The sequence below is a fragment of the Acanthaster planci genome, linkage group LG01 (genome assembly GCF_054643075.1).
Source record: "Acanthaster planci isolate LZ-2023a linkage group LG01, COTS_SCS, whole genome shotgun sequence".
Classification (NCBI taxonomy): Eukaryota; Metazoa; Echinodermata; class Asteroidea; order Valvatida; family Acanthasteridae; genus Acanthaster; species Acanthaster planci.
The window spans coordinates 37,185,074-37,201,193 of NC_141777.1; the positions used below are offsets into that span (position 1 = coordinate 37,185,074).

The following is a 16,120-nucleotide window of genomic DNA, read 5'->3' on the forward strand; positions in this document are numbered from 1 at the left end:
TTTGATTTTTTGCTCACCACAAAAAGTGTGTGTGTGTGGGGGGGGGGGAAGGATAACTCAATAGCCCAACACCCCACCTCAAAAATAGGGGGAGGGGATATTTACCCCAATCCCCGAGATTTCTGCCCATGCCCCATGTTCAGAGACTTTTATTGTCACGGGAGTTTCGCAGTAGTGCTCCTACAAGAGTTTGCAACGCGTTGGCCAATCACAATGGGTGAAATATGTCGACCCAGTGCGCGTTTGGAACGGGTCGACAGATTTTGCGCGTTGTGATTGGCCAACGCGTTGCAAAGTCTTGGAGGCGCACTATCGTGAATCGCACGTATTGTCTCACCCGTTGTAGTAATCACCGAAGATGAATTTTCCGTAAAGATTGGGCGATTGGCAACCTCGGTACACGTAACCTCCAATAACGCATTTGCCCTCCGAGTGCGAATAGACATGGACAGGTTGGACTTCGTTAGCTGTGGGAAGAATATCCGATCACCAGGACATTTCTGTAATGTGCTCCAAACAATTTTCTGTTGTATATTTGCAATGCTTGTGACTGAAACTACGTAAAGAAAACCAACGTGCCTTAAAATATCGTCCAACTTAGATTCAAGAGGTCATGTTAAGAAGTTTTGTGAGAATTCGAACCAAGAGTTCCCCAGCACGGCGCACTTGAAAATATTAATTTTTCCTTAACCCCAGGTAAATATTGGGTCTTCTCTTCAGGTTGATTGGATCAACTAAACTTCAATACGGGCGATTCACAATAGTGCGCCTCCAAGAGTTTGCAATGCGCTGGCCAATCACAACACACGAAAACTGTCAACCCTTTTCCAAACGCGCGTTGGGTCGACAGATTTTGCGCATAGTGATTGGCCAACTCGTTGCAAACTCTTGGTAGTGCACTATTGTGAATCGGCCGTACTCTGATACTCAGGAAAAACAACGAAGACAAGAATTTGCAGTAGTCAAGTCAACCACATGTCACAGGGCTGGGATAGACCACATGCAGCTCTGGTATAGACGAATCCGGCGAAAAGAATTAGAAGCCATTACTGCGGGGCCATGCTATTCGTACGGAGGCGATACGCGCCCGCTACATTCCTCTCCGCTCATGGGATGACCAAGCAGGAATTTCTTATATGTCTATGACAGGGATGGCATCTCCTCGGATTTGTCCATGAGATAGCAAGCAACAGGGAATGAATGATTACCAAGGGATGCCTTGGGCACATAGGCAGGAGAAGGATCAAACTCTGTCGAGTGAGGAAAAAACATTGCCACGTTTGGTAGACAAATCTAGAACTTAGAAGTATGATAATTTTTGACATGACCTACCTAGCCACTGTTCGTTACACTGTTCTTGTTTAAAACAGGCGTAGCCCTCTTTGGCCCGCCAGCCGTAGTTACCCCCTTTCACGATGATGTTGACCTCCTCATATTGATTCTGACCGACGTCCCCGAAGAAGATCCGTCCCTTGCCCTTTCCGGTCACTCGATCGCCGTGGTCTATCGAACCTCTCCAACTGTTACGCACTCCGTAAGCGTATATCTCTGGGCGGGTGTCGGCCACCCCTACAAACGGGTTGTCCGGTGGAATGCCATAATTTCGGTCACCGCTTGGGTTGTCCACGTCAATTCGGATAATCTTACCAAGAAGAGTGTTCCTTTGTGTTTAATTAAGGGAGAGAGGAGAGGAGATAAACGAACCATATACAGGGCCCTCGGGGCCCGCTAATGATTAGACAATAAGTAGGTTACACTGTTGGTAAAATCCCCTAAATCGTACTACCGTATAATCCTGGAATATCTTTCTTGAAAGAATGCGTATAACAGCGTCAGCAAGTGTGTGAAACAGTTCCACTCAGAATGCTGTAGTTTTAAATAAAACGGCAATTTTTTCTCCTTTTTCACGCTGGTCGGCCGACCACCGTTAGGAATAGGCCTAAGCACCATTGCGCATATCGAGCACTTGCATATTCTCGTTGTTTCAGTGTCACTGCCAAGAGTCGACTGCATACTTCATTCCAGGACGTTTTTTTTTCATGAATCCACAAAGCTACATTGTCGAGGAGGCCATTTAAAACTGCTCTTTTTTAAGGGAAAGAGAACCTGCCATGCTTGTTCTCCACCCTGACCTCGCGGGGGTTATTCACTTACCGCGAACGCCATGCAATTATTAAATTTTTCGCAAAATGAATTACAACTGAAAGATGATCGTTGAAACTGCCTCGCTGTTTTTCTCCGTTTTTCACAAACCAGTTGACTCAACCAAGCATGAAAGAAGTCAGTGGACTGTAAGTTGCAGTAAATCTCACACACCGTAACCAGCCAATCATGTAAAATTACAACAAAAACCAAAGGTAAAACAGCAACACAGCAATAAACACAGGTAGTCGAAATTCGCGTGAGTTTCCATATTAGAATCATTAATCAGTAAATCATGAAAATCGCGTTTTATACAACGTTATGGCCCGTAACCTATTTGTGTTAGAGCACGCCGGATGAATGGTCTGTGGTTGAAAGTGGTATAAGGCCTAGTCCTATATTATACTCTTCATTGCAATTTTTTCCCTTTTCAATATCGGCAAGCACTTTATGAAGAAAAACCCCAACGAATAACTACGGAAATTGTATTAAATGTATCCTTTTGTTGGTTACCATATTTTTTTAGAATAGAAATATTAAGAGCTTATATAATTTCGTTTAAATGGTGCGCGAATTAAACAAAACAATGTAAGCTCTGACTGTAATGAAATGGTGGAAAAATACAGCTCAAGGTCGAGATGATGTATCTAAATAAAATAAGAGTATGATAATGACGTCATCGAGTGTTTTGTTATTCGATTCTGGTGTTCATTAGGGTCAGGAAACGGGTCAACTTCAACCGCAACTTGCCTTAAAACATCACATCAACTTGGATTTGCAGTTGTCACCTTTGTCATCTGCAGCGACGTCATCACGTCGTCAAGTGGTATTACGTAGTATTTCAGATTAGTATTCAAGATAGACATGTTCAAATTCGTGAACCATGCTTTTCCCTGTTTGACTTATTACACAAAGATATTCGAAACTCCAAAAGAAATGCATGTCTGCTCAATTAGGCCTACTGATGCGTTTACTCGACAAACGGTAATTTTCGAAAGTTAGAAACTTGAACCTTATTTGAGCCTTACCGATTGAGTCCGGCATTCAGTGGATCGCCTCCTGATCCTCCATCCCCAAAACTTGCATACAAGTAGCCGTCTATTCCAAATAGTAACTGACCTCCGTTGTGGTTTGAATATGGCTGGCCAAACTCAAGCAAAACCTTTTCCATTGAGGTATCAACTCTATTCATGTCATCGGTCATAACCGTGAATTCGCTTATTCGGATACTCTTGACGCCTGGGCCCAGTGTGTAGCAAATATATAATTTGGAATTGTCTGTGAAGTTTGGGTGAAATGCTGCACCGAGTAAACCTCGTTCTCCAAGATTTGCCGTCACGTGAACTGAATCCTGCAAATCCAAGAATGCGGTCTCAAGTTTGGTACCGTTCGTCAAAAACACGTGGATGATCCCTCGCTGCTCTCCGATGAAAAATCGGTGAGTGTTGTCGTTGGCGTGGACGGCGAAGACAGGTTTCCTCAGGCCGCTGGCAAATTCCTCCAGACACAGACAATTGCTTCGACCAGTACCTGATCTGGCTTCTTCTGCCCACCGGTTGAGGTCATCGCTGACCAAAACATCGGGGAAACAGTAATCAACATCCAGTATGGCCATCATTTCACAAAATTCAGCGGACGAACTTGTGGCGGCCCGTCGCAGCGGCTCCTCCTCGGTGATGAAGGGGACAAGTTGGCTGCATGATCGGTGAAACTCGGTACAGTAACCGCTGCAAAGACCGGGCAATTGTCTGGCATTACCCCGTGAGCTCTCACCATCATAAATATGAGCTGCGTACGGTGAACACTCCTGACAAAGGATTTCGTTAAGAAAATCACTGCAATTGCTCGACAAGCTCCCGTGAATGCTGTTATATTCCGAGACGATTCTTTGGAAGTTCTGTTTAATTTCCTGATCCCTCGCACGTGTGCAGCATCCGAATTCAATGTAGAGAGTGCAGAACTCTGGCTCACTCCCTTGGTCGTGGGTAAATGGTGCGGAAAAGTCGAGGCACTGTGGGTGCGCCTTTGACGCCGGAATTGCTGACATGAAACCCAGGACAATTATGCCCAGGCATATATATGGCCTAAGGACACGAAAAATGTTATTCCAATCCACAACAACCTTCCACTTTAACTGTCCCTCCATGATGCGACTGTCTACCCCTGAACATGCAAGTATAGGCGAATGTGGTGACGCATTGACGTTCTAAACAAAACCGTTTAAAGTTGTATTTTCTCAGAAGTGCATGGCTGCGTAAACTAAGGCTAGCCGGCAGTACATGCTTAAAGTATGGCAAGCCGGCAGTACAAAATTAAAAGAATAATTCACAAAGTGTTGAAAATCCCACGCAGCCATTAGAACGCCGGATAGTGATACACGTACTATTAACTACTAAATAAAAATGCAACCCTACTTAAAATTAATGAGATAAATGTCTACTTTAAACGAATTTGAAGTAAAATCGAAAACCAACCAAAAGGTGATTTTTTGCGAACTTGAGCCGCCATGCAAGTTGTGTGGGCGAAATGAGTGTGGTCTATTATGCGTAGCCACTGATCCATGACAGTAGCTCCGTATACAAAGCCAAAAAGTGAACAATAACGCAGTTTGTGGGGGTCAGTTTTCTTTCCGATCCTTCAGACAGTGGTCGAGTTCGTGCGCCGTATTCTTGACACGGGTTTCTTGTTCTCGCGCTCGAACGGCGGGAACACGACTCAAGAACACTGTTCGCGGAACAGGATCACACACCACCTCCTCGTCAGGGTTTTACAGGAACACACGGAAAAACTCGTGAGATTTTGATTTTTGAACAGCTGCGAAAAATGGAGAGATGGTTTACAAGGTCAGAGACAATAGGAAGTTTTGCAAAATTAACATTAATTATTTTTCACAAGACAGAAGCGAATGTTCCTGTTTGAATAGAAAAGAATTCAGCCCAGTTGTCCAAGCATTAACTCTCGAACAGTTTACTACGATATGGACGCCGCCATGTTGCTTGTCACTAGCTACCAGCGATGACCAATCGTACGTTCCCGGCGTTCGAGCGGCCGACCCAAGAACGACAAATCAAGCTGTTCGTGAACATACGAGAACAAACCGCCCGAACTCGGCCAGTGTGTAATAAAACACCAAAATGTCGTTTCAACCAAATAAAAGATCATGAAAGTTCACATGAAAAAAATTCCACAATTGTGGGCCCCCCAAAACAATTGAATCATCTTTCACGCAGTCGCACTTTCAAATAAAGACAAGAAATTTACCCGCGGGTTAAAAGTTCTTGCCCAAATTCAGTCTTTTCTTTCTACACCGACAAATATCGACAGACCCAGTGTATCCATTGGAAGGATGCACAATCCAGAAACAACCAAAAACGGAAGCATTTGGCTGCTCTTTATCAAATTATACTGAAAAAATCCCAGGAGTGGTACATGTATGCCAAACAAAAAACATTAAGGAATGTTGACGAGATCTTGTGAAAAAAGTTCCATCTGAGGGAAAGTTCATATTTTTAATAGCGGACAATTTGTGGCTATACGTTTACAAATGCTGACCATAATACCTCTTGCACAACCCACAAGAATAAATTATGTTCTTCAGTTTCAAAGGTACAGGTCATCAAGGCACAAGTTATAATAATGAGAAAATTTGGAGATGATCCGTTTCGACTAAAATAAATTTCTTCGTTTGGCACACTGAAGAGGTTAAACTGTGCCGCATAAACGACGGCAACTAGATTTTTTTCCAATGATAAACATTAAAATATTTGACAATACAATCGTTTAATCATGATTTAACAAATCCTCATAATGAATTCGTCCCTGTCAAACCGCGCTGCAAAAAATGGCGTCCATCTTTTGCAGAAGTTAAATCGAACACACACACATTCACACAAATAGCCTAACTCCCTCATTATGTTGTACTAGAATGTCATTCAGCTTAACAAAAAAATAAAATACCTGTATACCTACACAAACAGCACAACTCATTGCCTATGGTACCGGGGCTAATGCTGTTTACCCATGAACATGAAGTGTAACAGCTTTGAACCAGTCTCTTTTATTGTCAGTGCTTGATTACAAAACCTGACCTGCCCGTGTAGGCATGAGTAGAGGTTGGGTTGATGAATGAACTGACTCCGCCATCTTGTTCAAATGCAAAAAGCGGGCAAGCCAGGCCCAATGTCATCTTCTGATTTCGCATATTAGACAACATTTTGATCATCAATAAATTCACTGGGTAGGAACTAGAAATCTGGAGAATGCAAAAACTGAAGTGGCGTCATCAGTCAATTTGTTATTACTTTTTAATATTGATTATTTTCGTTATGACATCATATCGCTGTGTATGTCTATATTTGAAGCAGGTGCGTACGCTCATAGGTAGGGGTGTGCTATAGACATATAAATAATTATAATAATTATGTTGATGTGATCCTATGTCGCTTTTGACAGACCAATGTTTACTTATTGGTACACGTTGTGTTGAAGTGTTCATGTACATTGAAGGTGTATTCTCAACAGGTCAAAAAGTGTGAAGAACAACACATGTCAAATTCGGTTCACATAACAGATATTATTTAAGCCCCCAAACGAGGTTCCTGCATCAAAACCCCGTGACGTCATCGAACTAATGTCAGCTGATCACCTCATGTTTGTCTCTGAAACAGGCAGGAAGCTCGATGAGCAGGAAGCTCGATGAACCTAAACGACGAAGAGACGGCACATTTTTTCTAGCAACGGGGTCTTAGTAGGAACCACGCTTTGCTTGTTCACAATTGACGATGAAATGCGTTCGTTATGGTCGTGTAGCTACTAGCAAAACTGAACACTTCTGACCAAAATCATCTAATTGCGTGCTTCTGTTCAAGACAAATACTTTTTATTTCACTTACTTACTTCTTCACTTTCACTTTATTTTCCATATGAAACATTTCATATTGACAATACAGTGCTTTAGTGGATGGAGACCTCTAAAAAGCATAGCTTGTCGAGTAGAGGCCCCCTTTTATATTTATACATGTATGAAATGTGTCACAGTTACAAAAAACAATTAACCATGTAACGAAAAGTTAGTAGGAAGTGCTATGCATACACTTGTTAAATCGTTGATATTGAAATGTAACCCCGTTGAAAGAAAAAAACAGTTATTTACGAGATAATTATTCAGTAATTTATTTTTGTATTTACGCTTGAAGCCAGAAAGACCGGCAGAATTTTTTCGAGGAAATGTCCACTGAACTCCAAAGCTTAGGCCCCTCATGTTTCAAATTTGCTCCATATATTGTGGTTCGTGCAAATGATCGATGAAATTCATAGTTTTGCCTTGTAAAGTGATTATTGGTTTCTTCAATTTTTTATAAATAATGAACAAATAGATTTAGGCCCTAGCTGTAGAGAACAAATATCTTATGTGCAACAATTGTAGAAGAGAGGATCAGTGTGTTGCTGAAAATTAACATTGTAAAGAATCTGCATGGCTTTTTTCTGTAATTTAAGGATTCGATTAAGATAACTAATACTACTGTTACCCAAGCAAGAATGCCTTATGAAATGTACGGTAAACAAGAGAATTATACAAAGTTATTAAATTTTTTGGTGAAAATTGCTTTCAATTTTGAGATAATGCCTATATTTCTGGATATAATTTTGGAGATATAACTGATCTGTTTATTCCAGCTTAAGCGGTCATGTATAGTCCTAAGAATTTAGTTGAGTCAGTGTTTGTAATACCGGTATTGTCAATAAAGATTTCATCGGGTACCTGATGTTGCTTTCTGCTAAATAGCATGTAGCTCGTCTTCTTAACGTTAAGCGATAACTTAGTTGCTCTAATCCAGCTAGATACTTTTTGCATCTCACATTTAACTATCGAAAAGTGTTTTCACATATCATTATGACTAGAAAAGAGATTACTCTCATCAGCAAAAAAATTAAAGAAGAACACATCTGAAGATTTATCAAAGTCATTGATTTAAATAGAAAATAAGAAAGGGCCCAAGATGGAGCCCTGTGGAACACCACAAGACATTTTACATCATGTAGATTCGGTACCGTTGATAGCCACAAATTGTTGTCCATCAGATAGGTAGCTCCGAAACCAATCCAAAGCAGTCCCCCTCATTCCATACTATTCTAGTTTTCATGTAGAAGAATTTCATGATCAACTGTATCAGAGGCCTTCGAAAGATCCAGGAAAATACCTACTGTTTTAGATGAAGCATCTAAAACGGTTGTTGTTTTCTCAAACTGCTTACTAAAGTAATCTTGCTTACAGTTACGAAGGACATTGGTAAGTATATTTTTTTAGCGTACATAATCTGAACGATTGGTATCGGTAGGATTTCTGGAGTGACCCATACAGTGGAATCTGCTGGTCTCCCATGGGGCCAAGTAATTGTGTATGTATACTGTTCTTTCATTTCGTCGCACATCCACCCCCCCAAAAAAAATCAAATGTTTCAGTCATTTTGCGTTTGTACGTTTAATTTCAAAACGGAAAACGGTAAATAGCACCACATGTGAGTCTTTTAAAACTTATAGTGATGAAATCAATGCATGTATAATCCATATTTGACACAAAGTCCTCAAGTGTAATCAGCTTTAATAGAACTCGACTATTCCACTCCAGATTAATTCATAAGTTTAACTTTACTATCTATTAGATATGTACATGTCATTTCTCTCTTTTACAACTCGCATACGTATCCCTTTACATGGACCCACTTGCTCATGCATGCAAAAGGCTACGCAATCTCTCATCCCCTTTTGACGACTTGCATCCTTTTTTGAGGGGGTGCCCACCTTGCATAAACTGCGTGCTCAATTCTTGCATCCTCTCCAACGACTTGCATCCCTTCTTTCTCAGTATTAAATTCTCGCGTGTCTTTTTAACGACTTGCATTCCTTTTCTCTTGCCCCAACATTGCATACATGTGCTAAATTCACATGGGGGGGGGCTACCTTGCATTGAAATGTACTATGCACTTTCTCACATTTATTTTTCATTTGTTACTTGCATCATATTTTTGTTTTAATTTATAAAATATTTTCATACATTTGCTTTTGGAAAGTAGTTATTAACACGTGAAATTCTCCCTTTTTTCTTTTGCAAAATATGACTGTCGAAAAATAGACAAATATCTAAAGAGGGAATCTGTTTGAAGTGAATCAGATTTTGACTTTATTTACTGCTCTTGTGCTCTGAATTTTTCTCTTCATTATACACAATCTGCTCTATCTATTACAATCTTTTATCGCAAGGGCCATTCTACAGAGCAACACAAGTCGACGTGGGTTGTGAAGTTTCTGCTCGAGAGACAATTTCACCGCATTTTGCAGCTCATTCTTCTTAGTGAATGTGACACAGGTATTCACCCACTGTATTTTTTTAATGTTTAAATTGTTTCTTATCTTAAGATGTGGTCAAACTCCATTTTACTTTTTATGATAACACATGACACGAACATTCTAAACTTGTGTTGAGATTTGAGTAATTATTAACTTTTAGTGGAATCGAGTCATTTGCTCGCAGTGACTTGAGTCGAGTCGCCTAAAATGAGACTCGAGTCGGACTCAAGTGGGGTCAATTATACTCGAGTCACGACAGCTCTGACAAATAAAACAAGCCCATCGCCTGGGCTAGAGCGAACTCCAGTCAACGGATCCGAATCATTATCCGTGATCTGTCGTTGGTTCACTGGCACCAGAACCCGACTAATGATAGTGCGAAACAGCCCTGGGCTCACTGATCACGATCCAGACAGGCCCCCATGTGGAGACGTGCTCAAACCCGTCTTTTGGGGAACAAATCATCATGTATCGATATCAAACAGTAATCAGTCCGCCCGCTGTCCAGGGACGTATTTGTTTTCCCAAACGAGATCCAGCATCTTCAGAAGAGGGCGCCCTCTGTGCTGTGCACTATTTATTTTGTCCAAGACTTAATTGTAAAGAGTGATTACGTAAATAAGGTATAAGGGTGCTTGGCAGGAGATGAGTGGGTTGGTCGGGAGAAGTCCTGACTTGAAGTTCTCCTTCTAAGGTTCGAATCCGCTTTGTTGTGTTTACAATTCTTTTTTTAAAGACTAATAACAAGTAAGGAAGGAACATTCTCAAGCCGCTAAAAGCCTAAGTTTGGTTGGTGTGGTTAAGAACAACGCAGAGCCGTGTTTAGAAAGAGTTGCGATTTAAGAGTCACCATTGTTGGGAAACAGACCTGCAGGTGTATCACACGCAAACAATTGGAATAAAACAATAGGATTATGTTTAACAACAAAGTGAACAGCCATTTTGTTTCCAAAATCTGTCGGTCGATTGGTTGGTCGGTTAGTCGGTCGGTCGGTTAGTCAATCAGTCGACAGAACTAGGTTCCTAGCTCTGTGGTCAATCAGAAGCGCCATTCATTTGAAGTTGTTCAGAAATTCACCTTAGGACAACTTTTTTTGGACAAACTTTAATAACTATAATAACAGTATTTCAAGAATTAGGTGTTTGCTAATTTCTTTGGTGTCTGAAATCCAGCTGTTTTTCCGTTTGAATACTGTAGTATTCGTCTTAGTACTTCGCTGTGCAAGAAAAGTATTTCAGTATCTCATTTTGGTTATTCTCAATGAGACGTGCACGTTTTTAAAATGTTGCAATGTTCCATACTCGTTAAGTGTGGCGCTGTTGTTAGTGTGACATTATAGGAAAGACACTGTTCAAATTGTGAACGAAAAGTATGCTCACTGAAATATTTGTGAGAGAACTTTTCTCACTGGACTGCTTTGAAGGAACAGCACATCACTAAATGACAACAAAATTACCATTTTTCTGACAATTTTTAGTGCAGCCTTTTCATGTAGTTTTCTGCCTAAGATAACATCGAACTTTTGTTCGTATACTTGCAAGCTCTTACTAGCATAAAAAATGAAAACCAAAATGCCCACAAAATAGAACAAGAATGACATCGAGTTAAATGAAATACAAAGGGAGTATCTGCTGAAACTGAATTTCAAAATTAAATTCCCTGAGCCCTTTACTCCAAGGACAATAGTTCCACTGCAGAGCGCAATGAATCAAAGTGCAGATCTGATAATATAACATCACCTTGACACGAGTGACTATACCTTCTTAACTGAGTGCACTGCAGGCTATTCAACATTCAGTGGCACTGTAGTAACATTTTGCCTGAGCCTTGGATTTCTGTCAGAGAACTTGCCTTTGATTGCAGGCAGCAGCCGAAAGGGAAGCTTGCCCTAAGGAATATGAAAAGCAAAAACGAGGACCAGTCTCAGTTCTCACTGCTCTAAGAACGAGGTATGATTTGTATACCTGTTCGGTGACGTATGCATCATTGTCATTGGAAAGAGGCCACGCCACTTGTTTACTGATACAAAAGATTATTGTAATATCAAACTGTGTCCTGTAAGTCTTCATGAAAAGCTGACATGCAGGCATGCCTGTATGCAGGGCTCTGGTGGAGTGGATGTTGCAAAGAATACATTAATACGCTTGTATGCCTAATGTAGTGTAACATCACTTTTTTTTTACATTGCTGACATTCAAATAGTATTTCATATAAATGTGTTTATTTTGTCGAGTGTCAAATCCCCCTTTGTTGTCTGAATCATTGTGCCTGTTTAGTCATCCAACACAAATATTCACGCCAAGCGATGCAATACCGAACACTTCCAATTTTTTTTGTTTTAAAGGTTTTTTCTCAAAAAAATGCAATTTTGAGACAAATTTCTCACCAAATCAACAGGCACAGTTGCTTTGGCTTCACGAAAACACTAACAACTTAATAAATTGTGTGGACAATTTAAAGCTACTGAGGTGTAATGCATACCCATGGCGCTTCACAGCTATCGTGGCTCCCGAATTACAATTTTGACGCCTTCCTTAGCATCATGAACCGTTCGACGTATTGCTCTAAACGATAACAAACTGCACAGCACATCACGCGGATTACTAATCAGTGCCATAATATCATATTATAAATTATGAAGCCTAGCATGTAACTGTGGTATCGATACCACATCAACCCGTTGTAGTCCTCGACAATGGGGTACACAACCATTGTCGTGGACTATGACGGTTAATGTGGTATCGATACCTCAATTACATTCTAAGCTTCAGAATTTATTTGTGTGTGAACGAAGCATGATCTCTTCACTCTAAAGTTTGAAGTTCAAAGTATATCACTACACAGCTGACTGGTACGAAAAGTTTCGTAATTTTCCTTTTTGTTGTGTCCTCTCTCAGGTTTAGTACAGCCTACCAATGTATCGGACATCTTGGCCGTCCGTTCAGATTTGAAGAAGCCAAGTTATTAAAAAAAAGAGTAAGATATGACTTCCCATCTAGTCTGTGCAGTGAAGGCAAGGTAGTTGTGATGGTAACGGTGGCGTTTTGTTGAAGTTGGCTCTCGTTAACTATGACGAGAACATGTGCACGTGGCCCCGGGGGCGGATCCAGGAATTTAGTCTCCGGGCGGCCTTTAATGCTCTTTATCCGATTGTTGTGGACAGACGGACACAATATTATAGGTAATATATTATATTGTTACTGATGCATCTTTATTTATGTAGTAGGATGTCTTTTATTATTATTTTGCTATATTTGTTTCATTTTTAAAATTGTTTTCTGATGTCATAGAGGGTGTGGCACCCTTGGACCGCGTCTGGGCCATAAATCATGGCCTTCTTCACGTTGAAGTACCTGTTTTGTGTGTGTTAAATTTTAGACTATTTTGTCTCAAAAATAAAGTGGCTTATATGTGTGAACGCTTTCATAGGCGTGGAAACGATCTTAGTCTGATTATGACGATGGTGGTGATGACTGTATTTAATAGCGCCAAATTAAGGGGGATGCAATGCGCTTATTATCTATTACCCGTGTTCACCGGGCCACTAACATTCCTAAAAATCCTGTCAGCTGCCCGGGGAGTATAAAGCTTGAGCTGTCACTAAACTTGTTATACTCTTTAATTAAAAAAAGAAGCAATTCTGGGAGGAGGGACATGCATTATCTTGTTGGGGGGAAAATGATAATTCTCGTGCAGCGTTATGGCTTTTCTGAGGGGAGGACTAACTTTCGGGTTTGTTTACAGGATCGGATGGAAAAGGAAATGAAGAATGTCACACAAATGTGCTTTCCTCTCATTATGCTTCGCAAATTGCTTACTTGTTTGGGAGAGGCATGGCCTACTTCCCTCTTTTCCTAAATGTTCATTAAGGCATTCCAGACACGCTCACAACCAGCCCTCTTTTATTTCTGTGAGAAATTAAGTATACAAAAAAGTGGGAGTCATAAAAGGTAAAAGCCCGGCAAATATTAAAAATTGAAAAAAAAATTAATTTAAAATTGAAACCAAAATCGATTGTGCGGGCAGCTTGAATGCCTCGAGTCCGCGTTTCTAATATGGAATTCACTCTACGAGGTTCGTGCGCCCATACAATTCAATTGGGGTAATACTATAGGCAGACCCTTTTATAAATTGCCGGTTTTATTTAATTACATTGTTCATTATATCAGGGAGACTGAGCACATATCGATTTATTGTTACAATTGTGATAATTATTTTTGGCTCTAGCTTTACTCTAGATGACGCCACAACGGTATACATGTAACACGAAAAGACCCAACCGTGCAGCAGAGGTTTCTGTTCAGTCGGCGCAGTAGGACGATCAAGTCAACCGTCAAGTCAACTGTCAGCGGATGCAGCTGTGACGGAAAGCTTTGGCCGAGCATGGAAGAAGGAACGAAAATCTCCGTGTTTTGTATGTTGGCAACAATTGTGCTCCTGCGACCTTGGGTCGTACCAGCGTGCCAACCGTGCCTCTCACATTGGTTGCATCACGGGAACCACTGCTATCTCGTCGGGACCGAGCCCAAGACGTTTGACGAAGCCGAGGCCCATTGCCAGGGATTCTTCGTCCAAGGCAGACCGTCTCATCTGGCCTCGATCAAAAGCCAAGAGGAGCACGATTTCATTGTCGACTTAGTCGTAGCGACCTACGGTCGACTCCATAAGATCTGGTTCGGATATCGCCGTAATGCCACGGGGTCCTTCTACTGGGTCGACGGAAGCCAGCCAGGAGAATATGCCAATTGGAGGTCGGGTGAACCAAACAATATGGGGGGTACAGAAAACTGCGCCCAATTATTTGGCAATGCCCTGTGGAACGACAATCAATGCACCCATTCGATTGGATTCGCTTGCAAGTCAATGGTCAGATTTTCCTAATAGTGTCACTCTAATCGAAGATATAAACTCAAGTGACATACTGGACAAACCAACATAATATGCTGAGACAATTTAGTGTCCAATAATTGGTTTGACCGGAAATGATCCGATGTTAGTGACGTTAAGGGTCTGAATCGAGGAAACATACGTTTGATGTAAACAGGTTTCGACGACATGAGAGAAACTATAACTGTAATCCTGTTAAAGTCGACTTCCAAGAGCGTGTGTGTATGATGGCTCTGTAAAACTCAACGAATCGCTCCGCGTAGAGAAGATTCAGCTAGGATCATGGAAGGCCAAATGCACACCTTTGACATTCCTGTCAGATCTTTGGTATATGATTCAACACGATTGGGAACATTTTTTCCTTCTATTTTTTCTTTATTCGTTCAGTTTGAACTCTTTTTAAATGCATATGTTTCTGTAACGGCGGACATTAAAACTGGGTGGACGTTACAACAAAATTAGGACAGACACTGAACAACTTAATTTCCTACACTGCCAAAAATTCGTTCATTCTACTCAGTATAAACTTTAACTAGTTCTCTTCTTCGGGTGTCATTCATCTGTCAGTGCATGTAATTTAAAGCGACGGTATAACTCCACTTTATAGACCTGATTCACGGGAAGCCATTTTCAACCTTGTTCCCTGAATCTATCATATTCAAAGTAATATCTATTATGAGGTAGAACCAGATTATATTTAGTTCCAATCCTCATTTTAAGGTTTTGTTAACTGTGACCTAAGACATATATAGTAGATATATCTTGTCACAAATTTCAAAATATTCTAAACGTAAATTGGTGTGAATTTGTTGCGACTGTTTATCTGTTATTTCTACTCTTAGGTTACCAAAATAAAAAGTTATTCTTAATTCAGGATAACCTTTACATGAAAACGATCTACTGAACATTACATACAGTGAAAACTCTTGGATTGTTTACATAATAAATCTAAAACAATCGACTAACCTTGAGTTTTAACATGGGAATATTTAAGTGATGGTACTAGGACTACAGTCAATTGTCTTTGCTCAAATTCCACTGCAAAATAGTACTTGATCTGTTGAATACTTCATTTTGGTCAATATAAAACGCGCGTGGATGTTACATTCTAACACGTGCCTCAATTAACTTCTTTGTTTAACTTCTTAGTTTCCCACCTTGGTGGAGAAAGATAATTATGCAATCTTGCCCGAGCGACACAAGCATTTCAGTTGGTACACCTTGATTCTTTTCCCTTTTTTTTTTATATTTCCCCTTTCTGGTCTCAGAGCAGGCGGGGCAGGGGGGGGGTCGAATGCCAAGCCCTCAGAAGGATTCCGCTACACTTCCGTCACCCCTCTCCGTTGTGAACATTTGACTCGCCTGAAGCCAAGAACATTTATTACAAACAAGACAAGCGTCCACCTTTTAAAGAACTTATTTTTGCGCCATGGATCAGTAATCCGCTCAATTGATACGAATAAGTCTATCACTGCGCTCAGATAAAAACTATACAGTCACTGACCATACTAAAAGTTCTCCGAAGCTCATCGACATCTGTTTTCGTTCTGAATTTTGTTGTTTCTTCCATACGAAAGGGCATTTTGTTGGCTTGCGGTGTTACCGTCTACACTGTGAATTTGATGGTCCAGGCCGACGCTTTCATCGATGTGACGAAAAGCGGCTAACAACGATGCACACAGTCTCCTCGCTTTCGATCCATTGGGGACTTCTGCACTGAGTGCAGAGGGTGTGTTTGATGGT

General features: G+C 40.8%; 1 protein-coding gene and 1 long non-coding RNA gene across 6 annotated transcripts in view; one reads left to right on the plus strand and one right to left on the minus strand.

Annotated features, from left to right (window-relative positions):
• Nucleotides 1–16,120, minus strand: part of LOC110982360 (HHIP-like protein 2) — a 304,779-nt gene that overhangs the window by 20,611 nt on the left and 268,048 nt on the right. The window contains exons 1-3 of one of the 5 annotated variants that reach the window (XM_087141186.1): nt 3,171–4,468; nt 1,333–1,661; nt 338–467 (exon numbers count right to left, since the gene is read on the minus strand). The exons of 1 other annotated variant lie outside the window; for it this stretch is intronic. In XM_087141186.1, coding sequence (XP_086997312.1) covers nt 338–467; nt 1,333–1,661; nt 3,171–4,288 — 1,577 coding nt within the window. In that variant the 5' untranslated portion in view covers nt 4,289–4,468. Of the gene's footprint in view, nt 1–337; nt 468–1,332; nt 1,662–3,170; nt 4,469–16,120 lie in introns of those variants that run through there. 3 more of the 5 variants (XM_087141368.1, XM_087141407.1, XM_087141237.1) reach the window with 3 other exon arrangements.
• LOC147800722 (uncharacterized) lies at nt 11,258–13,878 on the plus strand. The gene is made up of 3 exons (XR_015427785.1): nt 11,258–11,439; nt 12,388–12,671; nt 13,718–13,878. It is a non-coding gene; the product is annotated as an uncharacterized LOC147800722 (long non-coding RNA).